General features: G+C 53.5%; 1 protein-coding gene across 1 annotated transcript in view; it reads left to right on the plus strand.

Annotated features, from left to right (window-relative positions):
* Positions 1–9,941, plus strand: part of KLF13 (KLF transcription factor 13) — a 45,786-nt gene extending 35,845 nt beyond the window's left edge. The window contains exon 2 of the mRNA XM_059912299.1: positions 4,037–9,941. Coding sequence (XP_059768282.1) covers positions 4,037–4,326 — 290 coding nt within the window. The 3' untranslated portion in view covers positions 4,327–9,941. The remainder of the gene's footprint in view (positions 1–4,036) is intronic.
* Positions 9,942–24,347: the final 14,406 nt, after the last annotated feature.

The raw sequence follows: 24,347 nt of genomic DNA on the forward strand, positions 1-24,347 counted from the left end.
GATGCCCCAGTAGGCCAAGGGCTGCGTGCCGGCCGAGTAGCGATGCTGGGCTCTCCCCGCCTTCTGCCACCAGGCTGCCTGGCACCAACATCCCATCCTGTTGGATGCTGCCTTTCGCTGCTGCCCTGGGGTCATGCATCCCATCTCTCATTATATACATCTAACATGCCTCCCGGGGTTGCAGCAGAAGGACCCTGAAAAGGACAGGCCTCCCAGTGAGGACACAGGGTTTATCAGGAAGCAAGGCTGAGTGTGGCTTTGGGTTGGTTCTGTGCCCAGCACCCCCAACCCCTGCCCCTCCCGGCAGGCCCAAATCTGAGGAGACCTAGTTGACAAGAATAATAGATAAGAGCAAAAATAACGTCTCGGGAGTAAGCACTGGGCCTGTACCAGGCACAGTGCCAAGGGCTGGTTGTGTGCAACCCTGTAGAATCCCCACGTGGACCCCACTGTGAGGATGGGGCACTGTGTTCACTTCCTGTGGCTTTTGTAACCAATTAACCACAAACTGGGTGGCTTAGAACAACAGAAGTAGGCTCTCTCACTGTTCTGGAGCGCAGAAGTGTGAAGTCAAAGTGTTGGCAGTGTTAGTTCCCTCTCCCAGTGTCTGGTGGCTGCCCCAGACTCCGAGTCCCCTGGCTTATGGGTACATCACTCCCTGGAGTCCTTTCCCCTTTTCTTCTAACGTTTGTGATCTCATCTCATGATCCCTACCTTAATTGTATCTGCAAAGACCTTTTTCCCAAATAAGGTCATGTTGACAGGTTCCAGGGGTCAGGACTTGGACATATCTTTGGTGGGGCCACTATTTACGCCCCCTGCAGGCAGTGAGGCCTATGTCTGAGGCCACGCATCAGTACACCGTGGAGAGAGGAGCTGAGCCTCATCTGTTGGACCTGGTGCGCCAAAGTCTTGAGTGCAGCGCCGGTCACGTGAAAGGACACCACTGTATTTCGTGCTGGACCTTTCCAAGCACTTAAATGATAACTGTGCACTGTGAATCTCCTAGGGTGGGATTAGTGTGCGGCACCTCTGAAACTTTGTATTGATTCTTTCCCCCCCCCAGAACCGATTAACAGTTTTAAAATTCTAACTTTTCTTTAAATATGGTTTGGTGTTGGGCTAGATATTTAAAGAATTATTTTTCAGCATTCCTTTTTATTGTTATTAAAAACATAAATGCATATGATTTGTTTAAACGACACATAACACAAAAGAGTTTGCAGCAGCAAAAAAATCCTCTTCCCAATCCAGCCTTATTCTCTAGAGATCAATACTGCTCTGATTTTAGCTGTCTTGGTGGTTACTGCCATAAATAAAACTGTATGATTTTATTACTGTTTCTCATTTTATCAACTTTAGATGCCATCCGTTATCTCCCTACCCTGAAATTTAAGGAATTACCTCATTCCTACCTCTCCCCCACCTCCTCCTGAATTGATGGTTATATGATTGTTTTTAATTCTTTTGTTGATTATTCTTATAGCTTTTAACCTCATTTAGAGATTTCCTTTGACTGCACATGTGTGTATTCCTACCTTTCCCTTAAACCCACATTCTCTCCTGGGGCCACGAATCAGTGGTATGGGCTTTGTCTATAAGTTGGATTCTAAACACTGACAAATAGTGCTAGGGTTCACATGATCACGACTGTGTGAAGATTGCTTCCGTATGCCAGGGCCTGTGTTGGGAACTGCATTCCCTTCTGCCACGTCATGGAGTTGTTGTGAAGGATAAATAATACACAAAAAGCCCCTAAAACAGTGTTTGGCTCGGAGCTCTTCCTTCATTGCTCATAATCATGTGGCATTTTAGTTTGCTTCTAATTTAGACAATTTTCTTACATGTCTTCTATTTTTCCTGGAGTTACTAATTGCCTCTCTTTTTTCTCTTTAACCAAAGAATAGTATGTGCATTGCCCGTGTCCTGAAATGTATTCAGCCTCTTGATCATACTCTATGGCACATGGAACTCCCTTTCTTCTTGTAACCCTCCCTCTGTGATTCCTGGCCCACAGCTCCAGTGGCCCACCAAGTCTCCCTCACTCTTGTCCTGGGATGACCCTTCATTGTTCACTTACCTCCCTGGCCTCTCAGTTTTTTCTTATTTTTGCTAGAGTGTGCAAGGTAAACTTGGGAGGCTGTGTTTCTCTGTCATCTAGCAGCTAGTGTAACTTACTAGAAGTCTGGTGTGTGTCCCAGCCTTGTTCCCTCCCGGGCCTCCTGCTTCTCCCCTTTCTCTCCAGTAAGTTTTGGGATCTCCTCTTCCTACCTAGTGTTCTGACACTGCAGATATTCTCACAGCATGAGCCTTTACTCACTCCCCCGGCCCACCTCTGTGCTAATAACACTTTCCGTGTTAGTTTCCTGTCTCCTTTTTTTACTCTGACAGATACTGTTCTATTGTTTCTTTGGTAATTTCCTCTTCTCCATTTTTTTTGTTCTTTTCCTCAGCGTCTTCTGTTAGTTAGATGTTGTACCCACAGGATTGATTCCCTGTGACGCTGAACTTCTAGCTCTTACTGTTAGTAACAGATGGGAAGTGATGGTTTGCTCTCTTGCTTGATTGTGAAACCACCCCACCCCACCCTGCCCGCCCCCCACCCCATAACAGAAAATCAATAAGGAGAGCAAACAGCCACACACAGCTCTCAGCTTCAGCATTGCTAGGAGACAGAGAACACTGCGGCATTCACATATTTTCTAGAGCTGTTTTTTTGTTCTCTTTTTCTGGGATATTTCCTTGAGTATGTTTCCAGCTTTTCTATGGAATTTTTGTTTGGGCAGCAATACTCCCAACTTCTAAACACTATTTTTTGTTCTCTGAACTTCCTTTTTATCCTGTTTGCTTTATGCATAAAATTTTATCTGAAATTTCTTTGAGAATGCTGATTAGAATTTTTAGCTTAATATTCTCTTCTGTTTCCCGGCTTTACTCTTTTTTCCTCTGGAGTCAGTGGTTTTGTTGCTCTTGGCCTTTCCCTTTCATGCCACTGGTTTTCCTTGGATATCTGGCCATCTTTGGGTGTCTGTTTATATTTAAGGTTGATGGGCTCATTTGGAGTGGGCGGTGTAGATTTCCTCTGCTGAGCACTGGTGGACCAGCTTCAAGGGCTGGCTCTCAGCTTCAGGGCCAGAGTCTGGGAGGGAGGGGGAGAAACGGGGCAGGAAAGTGTACTGTGTGGCCACCCCCAGTGCCAGAGAGCTGCATTCTGGGGTGCTAGAACCCCCTGCTGGTTCTCCCTGTGCAGTTGATGTCTTTTGTGTGTGTGCGTGGTTCAGAGTTTGCCTGGGTAAAGGCTGGCCTGCCCCTTGCCCTGAGCAGGGGATGGGAGCGAGGGGCGAGGTCCTGACTGTAGCCAGCCTTCCTTACCGTATCCCTCTTCTAGGTGTCACCCCGCAGTCTCCTCCTCTGCTGCCTGTTGGCCATGTTGGAACATCTCTGAGAGGAGGAGCAGCAGACTCTAGTTGGAGCCTGTTGTGGTAAACAGACATACCGGTCATAGACTCTCAGGCCCTGGAAATGGTCCATCCTGACCCATTCATGTTACAGATGAGGAGACTGTGGACCGTCTGAATGGTGGCTGGGCGCTGGCGTCAGCAAATTGTCTGCAGGGCTTGGGGGCTCTGGAGTAGGGCTCCTGCTGGGGCCAGGGTGGTGTGGCCAAACTTGCAGGCCTGCGAGCTCTCCCTGACCCCACCACCCTCTCCTCCTAGCTCCCCTTCTTAGAGCCCAGGGACCGGCCTGTGCTCCCCGCCACCGCCTAGGGACAGCTGACCCTGCAGAGGTGCTGTGTGGCACGCCGTGCCGGGCACTTGAGGGGGCCGCAGCACCTGGCATGCTGCCATTTCCTCCCGGGAGATGTCTGCTTACATCCACCCTGCGGACAGGAGGGCGCTGGCGCCCACACCTGTACCCTGAAGGATTTGTCGCCGAGGCTGGTGGAGACGGGGCTCCGAGGGAGGTGCGCAGGGAGGGAGGGGCAGGCTTGGGGTGTGGGCTGTAACTGACCCTCCCTCTGCCGTGTCGCCCACAGGGGAGCGCCCCTTCGCCTGCAGCTGGCAGGACTGCAACAAGAAGTTCGCGCGCTCTGACGAGCTGGCGCGGCACTACCGCACGCACACGGGCGAGAAGAAGTTCAGCTGCCCCATCTGCGACAAGCGCTTCATGCGCAGCGACCACCTGACCAAGCACGCGCGCCGCCACGCCAACTTCCACCCAGGGATGCTGCAGCGGCGCGGCGGGGGCTCGCGGACCGGCTCGCTCAGCGACTACAGCCGCTCGGACGCCAGCAGCCCCACCATCAGCCCGGCCAGCTCGCCCTGAGCGCCTGCGGCGGGGCGGGGCGGGGCGGGGCGGGGCCCGCGGCAAGCCACGCCCCATCCTTACCACGCCCGCCCTAGGCCCCACCCAGCCCCGCGGCCCCTCCTCCTTACCACAGCCATGAGCAGATGCTCTCACTTCCTCCCGTGATTCCGTGTCGTTTCCTTTTGTAATCAGAAGAGAGAACTTTATGAAGTCAATGACAACAAAAAAACGATTTTCTTCACCTCAGGTGTCAAATTTGTAAAAAAAACAACGAAAAAATTCCAAAAAACACCATCCACGATTGCACAAGAGACATACCCACGAAGGTGATTCAGCGGTGTTGAACCCCCCCTTTCTCAGGGATGGACATGTTCCACGAGGTCAGTGAGGACACCCCCTTCCTGCCGCCTTACTCTGTACATAGATTTGCACTCTGGAATTTCCTTTTAGGTTTGGGCACACATTGGGGGCAAAGCAGTGCAGGTGGAGCTCAGCGCAGGCGGCGGATAGGCCGGTTGGTTAGTTTGGAGCCGTGGTCACCGACCTTGTGCTTCCAGGGCAGACCCCTAAGCAGGGCCCGCGGCTCCCTCTTCCTGCCCCCTTCCCAGCTTCAGCCTCGCCCCAGCTGGCAGTGGGCTCAGAATGCAGACGGCTCAGAGGGACGCCTTAAGCCGTGATGGGTAAGGGGAGCACTCCCCAGGGAGACTGTAGGGGTCCTCGCCTCCGGGACCCTGCCCAGGTTCCCCTCGGAGCGCTGGAAGCAGAGATGCAAACCCGTGTTGGGCAGCCGGCCGCACCATCTGATGTCCACATGGCCAGGGCCCCCGCCCGCTGCTGTGTCCCCGCAGAAGGCCCCAGGACCTTCCACTATTACACCACGTTCTCTGACTGGCCTCCTACAAGGGTGTCCGAAGGTGTCATTGGTGCGTCCAGTTCCCACGTTCTCCCCGACCGGCCCTGCTCTTGGGATGCCTTTGTTTGACACGATGGGTAAAGCGGGGCCACCCGGCCAGACGCTCTGTGTATGTGGCTTGCTGTGGCCACGCTCGGCACTTCACAGAGACTGTTCCGTAGCAAGAGACCGGAACATTGTGACTTGGAACTTTGTGGGGTGGCGAGGCGGATGTCATGGGAAATGCAGTCGGAGAACGTGCATTCTCTTTCCTCCCTGGGGAACACTGGACGGAAGTTGTGGGAAACGCTTTTTTCAGACCCACCGTGTCCCCAGCTCAGAATTAGCGAACCCTCAGCTTCTCCATGAGCCCTGTGTCCCCTGGACTCCTCCCTTCCCCTCCTCTTTTTCCCCTCCTACCTGGGAGGCCCTGGCCCACCCCCGGCCTGTGGGGCACTAGGGTGCAGGGCCCCCACCGCCAGCCTTCCCGTGCTGACGGGGGCGGGCAGAGAGCCGGGGACGTCTCTCCCGGAGCTCTGACCTGGGCAGGTGGGTCAGGCCGGGCTCCAGCGCGCTCCTCAGCGGAGAGCTGAAGCCACCACCTGCCCAGTCACCTCCCTTCCCTTCCTCCAGGGAGTCGGGGCCTGTAAATACAAGTCCCCAGGACAGTGTGTGTGAGTGTGTGTGTGTGTTGGGGCAGGGGGTGTGGGTTTGGGAAGGACTTGGGGTATCTTGCAGAGACCTCTGTTCATTGCAATGAGGAGGAATGATCCTTGGGACCTCAGAGGGCCGTACAGGGGCTTCCCTGAGCCCAGAGTGCCTTGGTTGTGGTCATCCTGCTTCCACCCCCAGCCAGTCACGGCGAGGGATGCAGCACAGAGGAACCCCGGAGACCCAGGCCCAGCTGGTGCTCGTAGCCCCTGGGCGGCTCCAGAGCAGATGGGCACCCTCTGTCCCTAGCAGCCAGGGGCAGGCTGTCTGCAGCGCTCCGGGTGCCCATTTCTAACTCTGCTCTGTGTCAGCTGGGATCAGCCAGTGGTGTGGTGGTGGCTTCTGAGTAGCATGGTAGCTCCCGAGCTGGGTGGGAGCATTGCTCTTGCTATGGGTGGGAACCAGGTGGGAATGGCGGGTGAGGGGGGTGGCCCCACCCTGGCTCTCTTTGGGCTGTGTGACAGCCCTGCTCGCGTTTGGTCCAGGAGAGAGAACGGGACGTGCTGGCCACCTGGACGGAGCTGCGCCCTGAGCACCTGGGGTGAGAGCTCTTCACGCCCGGTTCCAAAGTGAGGCCCGGAAGGGCCCTCGGAGGTCCCTCCCAAAGTTGTTTCTGGGTGGGGCAGAGAAAGCCACACTCCGAATACACTTCATGTCTCAGGAACTCACATTCCAGGTTCAGGAATTTTATTCCGAAGTCCTTTGGTGTGCTCGCCACGCACGGGTCCCTGAAGGCAGGGAGAAGGAGCCGCGTGCCCCGAGGGGCCAGGCTTCTTGTGACCTGCCTGCAGCATCGCGGAGGAAGAAGGGTTTCCGACCCCCCTGCTCTCTGCGTATAGGAAGGGGGCAAAAGGACTCTAAACCCAGTCATCTTGGAATAAAAGAAGAGTGGTTTGTTTTAGAGGCGGGGTGGGGGGTTGGGGGAGGGAGAGCGGGCGTTTGCTGTTTCCAAAGAGAGCACTTAATTTAATGTTTCCTCTAAGTGACCCAGGGCTGTTCCTTCTGATAGATGGAAGGGTGACATTGCCTTAAAACAGAAATATGCAGGCTTTGGCTATTTTCGGCAGGTGAGTGTGTCTTCGTTCCCAAAGTAGTTCTCGTCTAATGGCGGGGTGCGGTCCTTCTGAAGTGGGCCTGGTGGGGAGGTGGGCCACTGCTCTTCTGCTTCAGGGCACCTGGAGGGAACTCCCGCCCGCAGCCCCAAGCACTCGGCCTGGGGTTCCAGCCAGCAGGCAACCTGACTCATCTGGGGCTAAAATTCATCTCACTTGAAGGGTGGGAGAAATCCATGAATCTCAGGCTAAGTTCGAATGGGCTCTTGCTAGCATCTCATCATCACAACGCGTGGAGCGCATGTGGAAGAGAAGAGGGTGGCAGGCCCCGAAAGGCCGCACTCACTCAGGACCCCCCCCCCCCCCCCCCCGCCAGAAAGCAGTTACACGGTGGGTGACCCTGCTGAACAGCCTGCATTTTTTTCTAAGATGTAGAATGTCTTCCCGGCCTGGGTCTGTTTCAGGGTCTTTCATTTTTCTGGTTTATGGCCATGCTTGCTGGCTTCAGTGTGACTGAGGAACCCTCAGGACTCCTAGAAACAGTAGTGAAAACTCAAACCTTTCTTTTGTGGCCAACTCCAGTGCTTGCAAGGCCAAGGGGGCAGAGATCTCAAAACAAAGGTTGCCTGAGTGAAGGGAGAGTTCCCCTCCAAAAAGGCCTACAAGTGATCCTGGACTCAACCGGGGGGCTGGTGTTCAGCCCATGTTCCAAACAAGGAAGCCCTCTTTGCGTCAGCCATATTAGGGTTATCAGCTCCCCATACACCTACCCTGTTCTACAGCCATCGGGAAAAACGCAGCCCCCTTCCACAAAGGACCCTGGGGTCCTCTCCTGTTGGGTGCTATGTAGGAATGGCCAGTGATGCCCTTGATGGGAATGTGGTCCTGGAGGTGCCCTACCTACATCCTGCTGCACCCCACCCACGGCTCTCGGGGTGCACGATGACCCCCCTTTATTCTGAGGCCACGCATCCGGGCAGGTGCAGGATTCGCCAGGGTGCAGCCTCCAGGTGCAAACTTCAGCAGCACTGGGGTCCCCAGACCTCCCCATGCCCTGGGTCACAGCTCAGACCAGGGAAGGTGATTTGGAGGTGGGGACAGACAGCTGGGCCACGGGTGGCCCCCAGCCCTCTTTTAGGGACACGCAGACAGGGCTGGTGGCTTTCTGGGTTCCAAGTGAAGTGCGGCAGAAGCGGGGTCTCCAAGTCTCCTCCCCCCCAGCCCAGTGTCTCCAGAAGACTGGCCGCTTTTCTTGCCAGAAGCAGGTGCTAAGGTGGCTGCCAGCATCAAAGCACGCCCCAGGGACTCGCCCCTAGAGCTCAGCAAACAAGAGGGCCACCAAACAGGGAAGCGTGATCTGAGCAATAGCGTTCCCTCATTTCTCAATTCCCGGTTTCGGCTGTGTTTACAAGGCTACCTGATGTTTTTGACTTCTGACAGCTTTCACTTTTTTTTTAAACCCTTTTTCCAAAGTCATTTAAAGACTGAGTGCTGGAAGGTTTGAAGGACCTGATATATCTGTCACGTTGCAGCCAGTAAGAAATGCTTTGCAGGTCACCCACATCTTTCTGTCCAAAGATTCCACGTGCGATTCTGGTGACCGTATTTTCCAAAGCTAAAATCAAGGGTGTGGGCTGACACTTTTTGAATTCAGGATCACCCTGGGAAAAGCCAGGTCCTGTAACTGATTTTCCCGATTTCTGAGGCTGAGTTTCAAAGGTTTGTCCCAGACACATCCCAGAGAATTTTGTACCAGAATTCAGATGCACAATTCAGCTTACTACTGATTAATGCCTGAGCACCGTTTAGGGAGAGGCCCTTCCCCCACCTGCTACTCTGTCTCTCATCAGTTAGAAGAGTTGGATTTGGTGGGAGGTGTGAGCCCGGGGCCACACTTGGTTTCTACTGACCCCCATCGAGGTATTGGACTTGCAGTGTTCCCCTGACCCCACCCAGCCTCTCCCCTTCTCATGCAGCTTTAAAACCTTACTCCTTTTATTTAAAGATGAACAGGATGGGAGAAAGTGGCTTCCCCTGCCCCGCGCATCATGCATTCCCTGTGGGGGACACAGGATGCGTGGGGGGCGGCGGGGCCGCATAAGCAGCTTTCTCTCAGGGCTCGGGATGTCTTCCTAGTGACATGGCGACAGGCTGCTGCACGTGCTCGTTTGGAAACCAAGCTGAATGCCTGCCCGGCAACCACAGGTCTGGGTGAAGGCCGTCTCCCACGCAACCCAGGGACGCCTGTCCCAGGCCAGACTCCTCCCCCCGCAGCCTGCCTCCCATGGAGCAGGGGGCCACTAACCAGTGTGGCTCAGACACCCGGGGGGAGGCGTCCATTCCTGGGTCAGGGTGCCTGTCTGGGTGTGTGGGTGGGAGGCTTTGCTCCCTCGCCTCACCTTGGAGAGTCCCTTGTGCCAAGTGCCGAGGACCCTGAGGGCTGGAGGCTTCGCTCTCCCGAGCAGCTGTGGGTTGTCGGGCGCGGGCCGCTGTGGCTCCCACGGGGCCGGGAATTGCTGTGTGCGTGGGCTGGGTGCACGCCGGGTCTCTGCCGCCCCCGGACTCTGCACAAAGGGCCCCTCCTCCTCCCAAAGCCATTGATGGAGCTTCTCTGGAATTGTTTGCCAAAATCCCAAGGTAGAATCCAAGGGTCCAAGAGCATTTCCATCGAGCACGTGTTTTCCTTTTCCATAGGAACTTTTGTTGTTTTTTTTTAACCAGCACCACACCATGCTTCCGAAGGCCATGTTTCGTCTTTCCTGGATCACTACAGTGAAGTATTACAGTTGTACAGTTCCCAATCTGGCCTTGGCTTGCTCGGATAAAACTTTGTATGTATTTTGTAAGGCATAGATTCTATATTGTAATGATGTCCTATGCAAAAAGAAAAAAATTAACTAAATTGTAAATTTTATTGTTTTAACGTGTATGCATGTTTAGTGACGTTTACATTTTGAAATAAAATTTATGATTCATTATTTTATTTGCCAGAGCGGGTCCTTTGATGGGCATGCCTTGGAGAGGCTCTGGGAGGGGAGGGAACTGAAATGACCCAGCTCAAGCAGTTGGACGTAGTTGGCTGCGGGGCGGGCACCAGCCTGGAACTGGCAGGCCTTAACACGGGGAGAGGGAGAAGGCTTTGCAGGGGGTGAGTGCTCTTCTGGCCATCTACTCCCCCCGGGCCCTCGGCTCATCACATTCCCCCTCCCACCCCACAGAAAGCTCAGCCTCAGTCCCCAGGAGCGCTGAAAAGAAAGGCAGGTTCCTGTGCAGGGCATAGCGCTTGTCCAGAAAATGCCCTATATGCAGCTCACCTAGGTCCCCCAGGTCAGCCTTAGAGACTGACCCCGAACTGCTCTGCCACGGGGGCCAGCCTGGCACTGTGGAGACAGGGCCAGGGGTCCCCGGGATCTGGGGGGAGGGACAGCATCTGTTGATGCCAGAGCCCACTTAAATCTCCCGTGGTCATGAAGTGCCCCAGCCGCTCTCCGAAGCAGGGCCTTTCCAAGACGGGCAGGGCAGGGAGAGGGCCTGGACCACGGCTGTGCTTCCGCCCCACGGTCGCAGCCCTACCAGGCACAGACCCAGGACTGTGATTCTTATCACCTCTTCTTCATACATAGGCTACATGAAAACCATGAAGAAACGTAAAATAGCAACAACGGAAGGCCTTGCAGTGGACGAAACATGCTTTTTCCTAAAGCTCCATCCACACCGGCAGGCGTTTCCTGATGAGAGCTTGTTTTCTTCGTTACAGACAAGGAGGAGGGGTGGGAAGGGAATGGCCCCCGGCACACACTGAACTGTCAGGGAAACAAGCACCCGTTTTCAAACAAAAGTCGTTCTGGTGCCGAGACGTGTGGAGCCAGCCCGGTCTTGGTGGGAGCGTGTTCCCAGGACGGCCGTGATTGCACCTTCTTGGAGACGGTTCCTGGTTGCTCAGAACTCCCCGGACAGCAGCACGCGAGACGGAGCCGCTTCCATAAATAATTGTGTGCTGAGAGCCCAAAAGCTTCAAAAACATTGATGGGAAAGAGCAGCCATCAGTCCTGATGTCACAGCAAAGGTTTGAAAGAGGTCGAGGTCTCTGCTGGGGTTCCTTTCCAAAAGATGGGGGTGGTGCTTGGCGTTCAGGAAGCCTCCATTTCAGGAACCTGGGATCCCTAGAGACCCAGAGAGGCCCCCAGTGGTGTAGAAGGAAGAAAATAAACAATAGGTTTTCCCGGTGCTTGAAAAGCAGATTTACTCGTGCGTGTCCACAAACAGAGCACGTAAGCAGTGTGGGGGAGGGTCTGTGGGGACAGGACCTCAGCCCTGGGCAGTGACCAGGTGTCAGATTAAAAGGTCAAACTGAAGGCAGTTAGGTGCAGCGCTGAGGGCATGGGGGGAGTTTGCACAGAGGCGTGGGGTGCACTAGGTGATGTATTGGTTAACAGAATTCAAAACAGCCAGCAGGATGACAGCACGTCCCTGACCAGAGCTGACAGTGGGCATGTGCTGCTCCCGGCTGGGACAGACCCATCTCACCGAATAAGGGGGAGACCCCGCCGGGCCAGCCTGGCCTGCTTCAGGTCTCCCGTGGTGGGGATGACCACAGAGCTGCCTTTGAGCAGGTAGTGGGCTGGCATCTGGTGCAGGGCGTGTCCTCCCGGAGGGCAGAGGCTAGCTGAGCATTTCCCATCGCCTGGCACTGGCCCGCAGGCCGTGAGCGCCCCGCTGCGGGGGGCGGGGAGGGGGGGCGGCAAGGATCTGCATTCTGCAGGGGAGCCTGATCAGGAGGCAAAGGGAGGGCTGCAGTATTTTTCAGGCGGAAATCCGAAACTATCTCCCCATGGCCTTGGCAGTCCTGTTGGGGTGTGGGCTGGCCTTCGGTGAGCCGGGCTCACAGCAGAGGGCCTTGAGTAACAGGTTAGACTGTGTAACTTATTCTGGGGACGTGGGTGGCTCAGTGCCCCGAGTCAAGCCCCCTCTATCCTATGATAAACTTTCAGCCATTAGCACCACTCCGAAGGCTTTCCAAGTGGAAAGCATCCTGACCCAGTGACAGCACCCGGCTGCAGCCTCGTGGAACAGACAACCCGCAGCAGCGGCCCCAGGACCGGCAGGTGTTGATGGAGATGGTGCCGGAAGCACAGGGCCCTAGTTAGTTTCACGTCGTGGTCACCCTCATTCACGGGAGAGAGAGGCCCAGAGAAGCGGTGCTCTGGGCTTAGCCTGTAGCCCCTGCCCCCATCACAGTGTCTTCCATTCCCAGCATCAACAGTGGGGCAACGAGTTATTTATGAATTCCACAGGAGTCCTGGGTGAGTACCAACAATAAATACCAATATGATTTGCATAATCAACAGGCTTCCCCTTGGACCTCCTAGGAAGTGTTGTCAACACACACACCAGTCACACAAGGGCTACTGCTTAGTGATCCATTACTCCTTCGGGAAAATAGGTACTGAGCTCGGGCCCTGATGAGCGGAAGCCACTCCCCTCACTTGTCCTGCTCTTTCTAACCATAAGCACATTCCAGAGTGTTAACCGTGTGGACCAGCCTGGAGGGTGGCTCATCCAGGGCTCCACAGCTCTCTCCCAGCCACAGTCTGGGGAATTTCTTATGTGAACCTTCCACTCTGGGGACACAGCTGCTAGTGTGCGGCCTTTGACTGCAGTGAAAGTGCAACCCTCAAATTCTCGGCGGTGGGGTACACGGGCTGGGGAGGCACACACAGCAAGCGTCGGCCATGATGAGCCCTCACTGGGGTGGGGGTCGAAACTCACACTTCCATTACATATATTCTTATGAATGCAGCAAATATTAAATAATAATAAATAACAATAATAATTAAATAATAAATAAAAATAAATAATAAAAAAGTTAAAGTTATCTGTTAAAATTACCAAAATGTTTAAAATAGTATCAATAGGAATAGGGGGTTAGTTAAATGAGCTATGTGATGTCCAATATGCCCAATATTCACTATATTATTAAATGAAAAGGCAGGTTATAAAACAACATGCAAAATATAATGATTTTTTTTTTTTTTTTTTTTGGCTGCATCACTCGGCTTGTGGAACCTTAGTTCCCCGGCCATGGATTGAACCGGGGCCCTCGGCAGTGAAAGCGCAGAGTCCTAACCACTGGACTGCCAGGGAATTCCACACATTTTATTTTTTTTAAATGTTCTCTAGGGCTTCCCTGTGGCGCAGTGGTTAAGAATCCACCTGCCAATGCAGGGGACACGGGTTCGAGCCCTGGTCCGGGAAGATCCCACATGCCGTGGAGCAACTAAGCCTGTGCGCCACAACTACTGAGCCTGCGCTCTAGAGCCCAGGAGCCACAACTCCTGAAGCCCGCGCGCCTAGAGCCCGTGCTCTGCAACAAGAGAAGCCACCGCAATAAGAAGTCCACGCACCGCAACGAGCCCCCGCTCGCCGCAACTAGAGAAAGTCCGCGCGCAGCAACGAAGACCCAGCGCAGCCAAAAATAAATAAATACATAAAATAAATTTTTTTAAAAAACCTTAAAAAAATGTTCTCTACAGCTATATAATTGTGATTACATATTTATATGCACAGAAAAAATACTGGTAAAAGACATAAAAGTCAAGCAGTTGTTATCTTTAGGTAGTGAAAAATAGATTATTTTTGCTTACTTATTCTGGTTAATTCTCTGAATTTTCAAAACTCAGGTATAATGTTTGGAATTAAAATCACAATAGCACTTGTGTGAGGCTAAAAGTTTGCCCAAGCTAAGCTGGGGAGCACCCCATCCTCACCCCCAGGAGACGTCCACCAGCATTCATGGCAGTGCCTTCGGGGAGAGCAAAACCCGGACACGCCCAAAGGTCCCCACGTGCGCCCACGTGAGAAGGGACATACCCAGTGGCTGCCTGCACATCCGTGCAATGGCGCCATGCAGAACTGAGGGCATTAACCTTACAATATCCAAAAACAGTGCTGCACAAAGAAAGCAAGCTGCAAACAGGAAGGCTTCCATAGCATCAAGCTTGTGAGAGCTGGGAAACACGTGGAGCAATGACCCTGTTCCTCGAGCATCGGTACCCACTGGCCAGTAGTACAGAGGATGCAGGGAGGACAGGGCGGGGTGGCTCAGAAAGGCCCAAGAGGCTTTCACCAGTACCTTCAACATAGCATTTACTTAGGATTAGAACTAGGTAGTGGGACCTCTGGGGTTGTCTCTTTCTCCATATTTGCTTCAGGTGTGAAACGTTGGACAATTTTACATCGTCCAAGGATGGGGCCGGCGTGAATCATCTGGGCTCCTCCAGGCAGGCCTGCAGGCTGTCCCTGCACTGGGCAGATCTCTGCTCCCGAATTAGGGCTGCTGCCAAGGAGCCTGGCACCCAGAGCACAGTCACCGGCTGGGACATAAGCCATGTGCAATGACCAGAAATAAAAATAGAACTGCTCCGGCCAGAGGGGAGGAGGGGGCTGAGCTCTTTGCTGGGAAGCCTCTGAAACAAGAGAAAGATTCATTGATCTGAGACTACGGAGGGATGCAGCCCTGAGTGCAGGGAGGGGTCCCAGTTACCTGCTCTGGTACCTGGAAGCATCCACTTGGGGGGTAGGGGTGGGGAACTGTTATAATTATTGTTATTCTTCACCCACCCACCCACCCTGCCCCCGCTGGCACTGTGCCCTTAGGTAAATATTTGAAACTGGTTTTTTTTCCCCTTCTTGTATACAATAGGGTAAAGGATGCATGCTCTGTATTCATGGGTTGTAAAACTAATTGAGAAAGTGCCAATGAAAATACTTCACAAAGTAAAACAGCAAACTGTGTTTACTATATGGATTGTCCAGTCATGAACTTTGTGGACTTTGGAAGTAATTTGATCACTGGTTTCATGTTTAACATTTACGAATTTTAATCAAAGTAATACGTATGAACAAGGTTAAACAACCAAATAATTCCCCCCAAAACGCAATGATAAAATGTCTCTTTCCTCCTCCTCCCACCCCTGACCTTCCCCCCCAAAGTTCCACCACACCAGAGCTAGTCCTTTTTTTTATCATTTCTGTTTTTAAATATCTTGTTGGTTATTCCCCAAAGCCTCAGTGGAATGCTTATCCGTCCTTGGGTTTTGTGATTAACGGGCTTCCTGATAGGAAGGCTAAGTCTTCTCTGTGAACCTACAGTCACCCTCACTTCGGACCACTCCAGGAAGATATTTTTAGCATCCAGGGCCAATTGGGTGAACACATTCCCTCAGTAGCTTAAAATCCTATCTCATTTTAGTTTGCCTTATATTTGAAATTTCATTTGTAGTATACGTGTTTTTCCCTGTAGCTTTTAAATACCTTTCTTCCTTCTTCTTAGTAAACTAATCAGGTGCCTCTCCCAGAGCCTCAATTTCTTTGTTCCCAAACCTTCTCCCCAGCCCTCTCCCTGCTCCCGCCTGCAGAGCTGTCAACCCTGGGACTCCCTTTACCGCCCCCAGGAGGGTCATTCTGGAGTCCAAATAACATGTTTTTCTCTTAGTTTTCTTTCTCATTTTGCTGAAAAACATCCTCAAGTAACTGTCCAAGAAAGGATGTATGGGAGGTGTGTGTTTTTTTGAATCCTTGAAGGTGTGAAAATATCTTCATTCTGTCCCATACATGACTGATAATTTGGCCAAGTACAGGCAGACCTCGCTTTATTGCACCTCGAAGATATTTTGTCTTTTACAAGTTGAAGGTCTGTGGCAACACTGTGTTGCCAGAAGACAGCATTTTTTAGCAATAAAGTATTTTTAACTAAGACAATGCTATCGCACACTTAATAGACTACAGTATAAACGTAAGTTTTATATACATTGGGAAGCCCCAAAATTTGTGTGACTCGCTTTATTGCAGTATTTGCTTTACTGCGGTGGTCTAGTCTGAACCTTCAGTCTCTCCGAGGTCTGCCTGTGTGGAAAACTAGGTTCAAAATTACTGACTGTCTTCATAACACCCATTGCTACCCACAGGAAGTCTGGTGCCAGTGTGATTCTCACTCCTTTGCAGCGAACATTTTACTTTTACCCTCTTTGGAATCTGTCAACCTTTTCTTACACTGTTGTTCCGGACTTTCATGCAGATATTTCTAAGGGCAGGTCATTTTTCCTTCATCCTGCATTCCGTAGACCATTCCGTCTGAAGACTCTGTGTCTCTTTAGGACTGGAAATGTTTTCTTCTTTTATTTTATTGCTAATTTTCCTCCCTCCATGTTCGCTCCTTTTTTGTTTCATACTAGTTGAAGGTAGACTTACTGAATCAACCTTCTGTACCCCCGACGACTCCTTACACTTTTTCTGTCCTTCTGCATTATCCTTGGATTTATCTTCCCTTTCCTCCTGATCTGCACCCTGAGCTGGAACAGCCTTTTTTACTCAAATCTCATGCCTCCTCTGAGACCCCGGCCACAGTGGGTGGTCTTCCAGCCTCTCGTGGCATCCCTGTCCCCAGGCAGTGCCCACGGCCCCTCAGCCAGAAGCACCTGCCCTGACCCTTACCGGGCTGCTGAAACAGGCACGATGAGCCTTCTCTACCAGGTGGGGGCTTTGGGGGTTGCGGCGGCTGTGAAGGGGGTGGAGGGGCTCTGGGGCTGGGAGATGGGACTATGGGGTGGGGCTGTGGAGGAACTCTATGGGGGGCTGTGCGGAGGGGGGCCGTGGGTCACTGCCCTGTCCAGGCCGGCAGGGGCTCCTAGAGGCAGGGACGGAGTGAGAAAAGGTCTGGGAGGGAGGGGCGGGGGGCCTCTCTCGCTTCCCAAGGCTTCAGGAAGTTCCTGGAATTCACGATCTGCTCCCAGAGGGGTTTTCTGGAGAAACCAGGAAGGCTTGGGATTCCCGCGTGGGCGGGCGGGTGTGGAGCAGTCGGCACCGGTGACAGCAGGGCGCCTCCTGCGAGCCGGACCGCCGGTCTCCGCGCCAAGCTCCCGAAGCTCTGCTCTCGCAGCTCCGCGGGGCTCCCGGGGAGACACCCCCCGCGCTGCGTCTCCACCGCCCACCGCATCCCCGCCCGCGCCCGGTGTCCCCTCCCACCCCGGAGCGCCCCGCCCCCCGCCTCCCGCGCCCCGCCCACTTCCTGGACTGGGCGGGCGGCCTGGCCCTCCACCCCCAACCCCTCCGGACTACCCGCGGCTGCTCCTGAAGCTTGTATTTCTATCCCCCCAATGTCTCTCAGCCTTCTGGCTCTGAGGATATGTTGAAGCCACTCCAGCACACACACCACACACACACACTAACTATATGATAGAAAAACGATGCCATAGTCTTGGGTAATAATGACGGTAACCCTCTCTTGCATTGTTCTTTGCACTTTGTAATTTCAAGGTGTTTTTACTCACAGGAGCTCATCTAATGCTGATGAGGATCCCCGAGAGAGGGAAGGAGACTCCATCCTTCTAGCTTCCGGGCGCGAGAGAGGGGGTGGTTCTGAGGCTCAGCAGGCCACGTGACTGGCTGTCCGTCCGTCCTGACCGAGGTCCCAGCCCTCTCCCCCGACCCCACCAGCTCTTTGTAACCAGAATCTCCCAGGCTTCCCTGGTCTTGGCTTCCCTGGACCACAGTCCCCTGGGCTCCACCTGCTCAAGTGGTGCCCAGCTCCCCGCCGAGGCCTGCAGGGTGTCCCAGACGCACTATCTCTTCCACCCCTTCATGCCTGTCCTTTGGGGCCCTTGATGCTCTGCTTCATCCCGTGAGGTGAGGTGCCTTCCTCCATTCTGGAGCCCCCTGGGGCCATAGTGTCCAGAGGACCCTCAGGGATATCTTGGGGAGGACCCATAAATGGGCCACAAAGCAGAGTGGCTTGGGCAGGTGATGTTTTGGAAATTCAAAGAAGAGTCTGGTCACTTCAACAGTACGGGCTCTGCACGGGCCCCAGACATGGGTCAGGTGGGGCCTGGGCCAAGAGTCACTGACAGGCCACATATAGACCCGGGAGTCTCGCACATCCAGAGGCAGAGGGACAGGTCCTTTTCCGATGAGAACCTGCAAATGGCCCCCTTCCCACTCACGGCAGCACTGGACCCCACCTGACCTGGCACCTGCCTCGCTCCCAGGGCTCTGCCTGGGCACCCCCTGCAGTTTCTGGCGACACAGCAAGTGGGCCTCCCCGGGCCTTCACACTTTCTGACCTCATGCTGTGCAAGCCTCCACTCAATGCTCAAGAGACAGGCCTTCCCTGAACCTGTCTAAAGAGAGGGCCCAGGGGACTTCCCTGGTGGCACAGGGGTTAAGAATCTGTCTGCCAACGCAGGGGACACGGGTTCGAGCCCTGGTCGGGGAAGATCCCACGTGCCACGGAGCAACTAAGCCCGGGCACCACAACTACTGAGCCTGCGCTCTAGAGCCCGCGTGCCACAACTACTGAGCCCGCACACCTAGAGCCCGTGCTCCGCAACAAGAGAAGCCACCGCAATGAGAAACCTGCACACCGCAACAAAGAGTAGCCCCCGCTCGCCGCAACTAGAGAAAGCCCACATGCAGCAACGAAGATCCAACGCAGCCAAAAAATAAATAAATAAATTTATTTTTTAAAAAAAGAGAGAGCGCCAACCCCTTCACTCTCGGCCCCTCCCTGCATCCCCCCTGGTGTAGGATGCACTGACCTCCTAGGCCCTAGGCCGTTGGGGCAACTCCCCTTCCCAGCACCCTCAGCTCCTCCCTCCGAGGGCCCCGCCTGCCCCTCCCCTCACCAGCCTCCCCCCCTTTACTGGGCTCCACCCCACTGTGCTCTGGGGTGAAGCTGCAGCTGCCTCTGCCCTCAAAGAGCAAAGAGAAGGCCGTGTGCCCAGCGGCAGGCAGAGCCTTCCAGCCGGCTGGTTTGGCCTTGAAGGCGAGGCTAATGAGTGTTCCCGCTCAAATCATGTTCGTTATGTCCCAGACACTGTTCTACATCCCTGACCTGTGCTGATGAGCTTGATTCCTGCAACAGCCGGTTTACAGATGAGAAGATGGAGGCGTCTGTGGACAGTCAGGCACCAGCTGCCGCTGGGGAGAGCGCACCCTCAGATCCCAGAACTTCCCCCAGGGAATCAAGCAACAGGCAGTCACGGGTGTTCACCCCCACCAGGGAGTATTGTGCACCCATCAAAAAGCAGGACAGAGATGGAAACAGCCAGCATTAGGGGGCACTAAGTTAAAAAAAAAAAAAAGGTAAAGTGCCAAATAGTACCTATAAGAAACTACCACTTGTGTAAAGCAGAAGACATTAAAAAAATTATATATATCATTATTTTTGCAAAAAGAAGGCTTGGGGATATTGGCAGAGGGGACAAGAGTGGAAGCAAGATTTCTCTGGGTGTACTTTTTTCCTATAACAACTTTATTGAGATATAATCCATATATCATACAATTCACCCATTTCATGTACACAATTCACTGGATTTTAGTATACTCCCAGACATGTGCAACCATCACTCCAAGGTTAGAACATTTTCATCACCTCAAAAACACACCCTTTAGCTCTCACCCTGCTGTTCCCCCAAGGCCCCCCGCCCTAAGCAACCACTAATCTACTTTCTGTGTCTGTAGATTTGCCTGTTCTGAATATTTCATCTAAATGGAACCCTACAATACATGGCCTTTTGTGGGGCTTCCCTGGTGGCACAGTGGTTAAGAATCCACCTGCCAATGCAGAGGACACAGGTTCGAGCCCTGGTCCAGGAAGATCCCACATGCCGTGGAGCAACTAAGCCCATGCACCATAACTACTAAGCCCGCGCTCTAGAGCCCATGAGGCACAACTACTGAAGCCGACATGCCACAACTACTGAAGGCCGTGCACCTAGAGCCTGTGCTCTGCAACAAGAGAAGCCACCACAATGAGAAGCCCACACACCGCAATGAAGAGTAGCCCCTGCTCGCCGCAACTAGAGAAAGCCCGTGCACAGCAACGAAGACCCAATGCAGCCAAAAATTAATTAATTAATTAATTTAAAAAATATATATATATGGCTTTCTGTGTTTAGCTTCTTTCACTTAACAAAATGTATTCAAGGTTCATCCATGTTCTAACACGTATCAGTTCTTCATTCCTTTTTATGGCTGAATAATAATTATTGTATGTATATACCACTTTTTTTTAATCCATTCATCAATTGACAGACGTTTGGGTTGTTTCTACCTTTTGGCTATGGTGAATGATGCTTCTATGAGCATCTGTGTACAAGTTTTTGTGTGGACACGTGTCCATTTCTTTTGGGACTACACCTAGGAGTGGAGTCGCTGGGTCGTAGCTAAATCCGTGTTTAGCCATTTGAGGAACTGCCATACTGTTGCCATCTGCACCATTTTCCACTTCCACCAGCAGTGTATGAAAATTCCAATTATGCCACATCCTTGCCAACACTTGTTATTGTTTTTCTTTGAATGTACTGGGCCGGCTGGGTGGGTGAGGTTGTTGCCTGGAGGCTGGCTCTGGGCGGGTGCCCATGGCTGGTGGGTGGGACTTGCTTCCCACACACGTTGGTACTCGGGACACCTGGGGGTGCTGGGACACGCCTGTCGTCCTGTCCATGCTGCCGGACATCTGGCTGGGGTGGGCTGGGGCTAGTGGGCAGCACAGCCTGTTTGAGGCCCGTCCACTCTGGTTAGGGGAAGATGGCTAGGGCACAGTGCCCCATGTGACCAAGCAGCCACAGTCCTGTGTCACTGGGTTGGGAGAGAGTGAGTCAGATGCATTTTCAACACCTGCTGGCTCTGCTGACAGAGAGGAAGACCTGAAAAGGAATCCAGAACTGAGTGAAAGGGTACCTGGACCAGTTAAGTGCGGAGTCCCCAAGGTGGAGACTGCAAACTTCTGTGACTAGAGACAGGAATTAGGTGATGGGTCACCCGTGTCTAGGGACTTAACTGGGAGGACTCACCCTCTCCAGGATGGGAGAAGGGAATGGCAGAGCAAACGCACAGTGGACACAGCCTGCGGACAGGTGGGCACCGGGCAGGGCCTCTCCAGACATTAAAAATTCTGGCAGCCAAGAACGCAACCCAATATTCCTTGCAGAGGTAACTCTGATATTGTTTTGGATGACGAAACTGTAGAATTGTCCATCCAAATTTCTACAAGAAGCTAACCCACAGTTTTAACATTGTTAAGCAGATGCGTTTGGTCTCTTTGCAGCTTTCATATTTAAGATGATCTGGTCTGGCCAGCCTTGGAATTAGAATTTAAGGACATAATTGAGTAATTTAGTTTTGATATTTTTAACTTGAAATCTAACTTCTTATGCAATATTGAAACACTCAGAAAATATGAGTCACTGCACTTAACGTATTAGATTTATAAAATAGTACTTGAGCACTTGAGAGGGGTTTTTGTTATTGAGACTATTGAAATACTTAAAAATCAAGTTAAAAATTAAATGTACACAAGTAATGCAATGTGTTTAAAGGGGTTTAATTAACAAAATATGTGGATGGGCAAACACAACTCAAAGCCCCTCCCCCACAAAGTGATCATTCAAATTTGCCAAGCTTATGTGTAAAATAAGAATATAAATTGAATTTAAAAGCTCAAGGAAGAACTAGACCTTTATACTTGTGACTCTGTTCAACCGAATATTTAAAATTTTCTAAATAAACTCTCCATTTTGTCCATAACACGTACTCTTTGAGGACAGAAAAAAATCTCCCATAGAATTGGAATGGAGTGAAGAGAATTCCACTCACTGCTCTGGCACATGGGGGCTGAGGAGGGTTCCGAAACTGAGCAGGACCCTGTGGGGCTCCTGGACACAGAAACCTTTCTGTGTCCCCTGCTTCTTGTTTGTAGGGAATAGACTCCAGCCTCCATGACCTTCCCTGAGTTCCAAAGGGCAGATTCAAACAGTTGCTAATCAGGGAAGGGAGGGGATACAGAGACAAGGGAGGAGACCACCTGAGGCCAGATTAAAGGAGTGCAGGCCCTGCACACACCCTGATCCTTATCAGCAACCCCACCCTTGAACCACTGCTATAAAACTCCTCACCAAATCCCTCTGGGTGGAGACACACGGTTTTTGAGGCACCAGCCCACTCTGTCCCCCTTTGCCTAGCCAAGCAATAAAGCTATTCTTTTCTACTTCACCCGAAACTCTGTCTCCGAGATTCAATTCGGCACCGGTGCACAGAGATGCCTCCTTGGTGCCTGGGACAGTGTCTGATACAAGAGTAAGTGCAGAATACATACTCACTGAGTGCACATGTGAATAAGGAACGTGTTGGAAGCATCACTTGACGGATGAGAAAACAGGCTTCTGGGCTCACTTGGCCAGTGTCACCCTTCCCCCTCCCCCCGCCCCCGCCCCCCCAGGGGGGGGCCCACTGGGCCTCCTTCCTCCAGTCCATGTTTTTCCTTTGACACTGCTGCAGGGACAGCCCTGGGTTCATTTCCCACGGGGATTGAAATTGACAAATTGCCCAGGGTCGGGGAGAGTGTTGAGGGAAGCCAGGGCCATGAGGTCAGGTGGGGCAGACGTGTGTTTGGCGGGCAGGTAGGCCACCCGGCACTGGGCCCAGGCCACGCCCGGTGTAATTACCAGACGGGAGCCAAGCGAGCCTCGACCACGCCCATGGGCCTGCCCGGCTTAATGAGCAGGGGCCTGGGGCATGGCGCCTCCCCTCCCTTGGGGACGCCACAGTGGCTGCCGGCTGAGAGCCCGGCCCTCCAGGAGGGGCGCTGGGGCCGCCCTGCGGGCCACATCCCACACGCTTGTCTGTTCTGGGACATTCCTGGGCCTGGTTCCCCTTTAGGGCAGGGGCTACTTCTGGGTTCCTGGCTCTGACAGCTAGGCAGTCACTTGACCTCCCGGGGCCTCGGTTTCTCCATCTATGAAAAAAGGATGGGTTTGTTGCCAGGATTAAATGAGCTAATCTGTGTACAGCTTGAAGCCAATTTGATTAGCAGCTTTATTATGGACCAAACCCAGTGGCCAGCAGTTCCTGGCACATCATACATGTAGAGGGATGAACTTTACAGATGAGGAAGTGGGGGGCAGAGTTTGGGGGCCAGTGTGGGGTCTGCAGACTCCTCAGCTCTTCCTGGGGTCCCCACCCCCTCTTCCGTCTGTCTCCCTCCTGCCTCAGCAGGAGCACCTTTGGCAAGACTCCTCCCAAGGAAAACACCACCTTGGATCTGCCGTCTTGGCTAGCGCCGAGATTATCTTAGTTTTGTACAGTATCCGGCCGCGGGGTCCTAATTAACCTAATAAGGAGCCTGCCGCACACACGTCTGCGCTTGGGCTCCGCTCCGATGGCTAGCCGGTAATTTGTCAAAATAAGGCCTTTGCCTGGACAGGTCCCACCACGAAGCACGCCGTGCTCCGGTGGGGCGGTAGCGATGTTGTTTCCCATGCCTCCCTCCCCTACAAGTGTGAGAGCCCAATCCTAGCTCCCTCGGGGCGGGATGGCACGGCCATCTCCCCGAGGGAACAAGCCTCAGGGCACAGGGCTGCATGGGCAAGAATGACCAAACATGGGCTCGTGGACATGTGACGTGGGGAGGGGGAGAAACACCCAACACAAAGCCAGCTGCTGCCATTCGTGTGTGCAGGTCGGGAGGAGGGATGGACAGCAGGGAGCCGCCCGGCTGCAGGGCCAGCCCGCACCCTGGCTCCCATCCAGCGCCTGTTCTGGGAACATGCTGGGTGCTGCTTCCCCCGTGCCCACAAAGGTGCCAGGAATACCCCTGGAGCAAGGTCATACCTGCTCCACGTCCCCTGGGCCCAGCCCAAGCCCCTCCAAGCCACCTTTGCCCAGGAGCCGCAGTGCCAGGTCAGTAGCCTGAGGTCCCCAGGCCCTGGAGAGACCAGGCAGGAAGCCAAGACTTAGGAAGCTGCGAAGCAGGAGGAGGGGACCTCGCCACGGCGCCCATCTCCCCTCCTGCCCAGGGCAGCCACAGGCTCCCCGTGGGCGGGAGGGCCCTGAAGCCAGGCCCGGGAAGCGCAGGGCCAGCCCCAGTGCCTACAAAATGCTCGCTCACTTGGCTCTTTGATCCACTCTGCTGGTCAGGGCTGCATCTTCAGGGAGGTTTCCCCAGAGACAGTGCTGGGGGAGGCTCAGCCCCACTCTGGCCCGAGCATCCTGTGTGTCCCTTCCTGTGTGCAGGCTGTGCTGGAGAAGGTGGCACCAAGCCCCCTTCGGCCGCTGTGCTTACCCAGTCCTCCTCTGGGGGGGCAGGGCTCCCTCTGGAAATGGAAGGGGCCCCTCAGCCCAGCGGCTCCTGAGGAGCTGGGCCCGGGGAGGAAAACTCACCTGGCGGGGTACCTGCATCCCTGCATTTTCTGGAGTCCTCACTGTGCCAAACCACCAGAGAATCGGGCCCACGCAGGTGCTGGGCTAGCCCCAGGGGATCCTGGATACCCACTGCTCTGGCTCCAGGCCCAGGCCTACTCCCTTTATTCCTAGACCGGGTCCCAGGTGCT

This window comes from Balaenoptera ricei, chromosome 2, assembly GCF_028023285.1.
Source record: "Balaenoptera ricei isolate mBalRic1 chromosome 2, mBalRic1.hap2, whole genome shotgun sequence".
NCBI classification, from domain to species: Eukaryota; Metazoa; Chordata; class Mammalia; order Artiodactyla; family Balaenopteridae; genus Balaenoptera; species Balaenoptera ricei.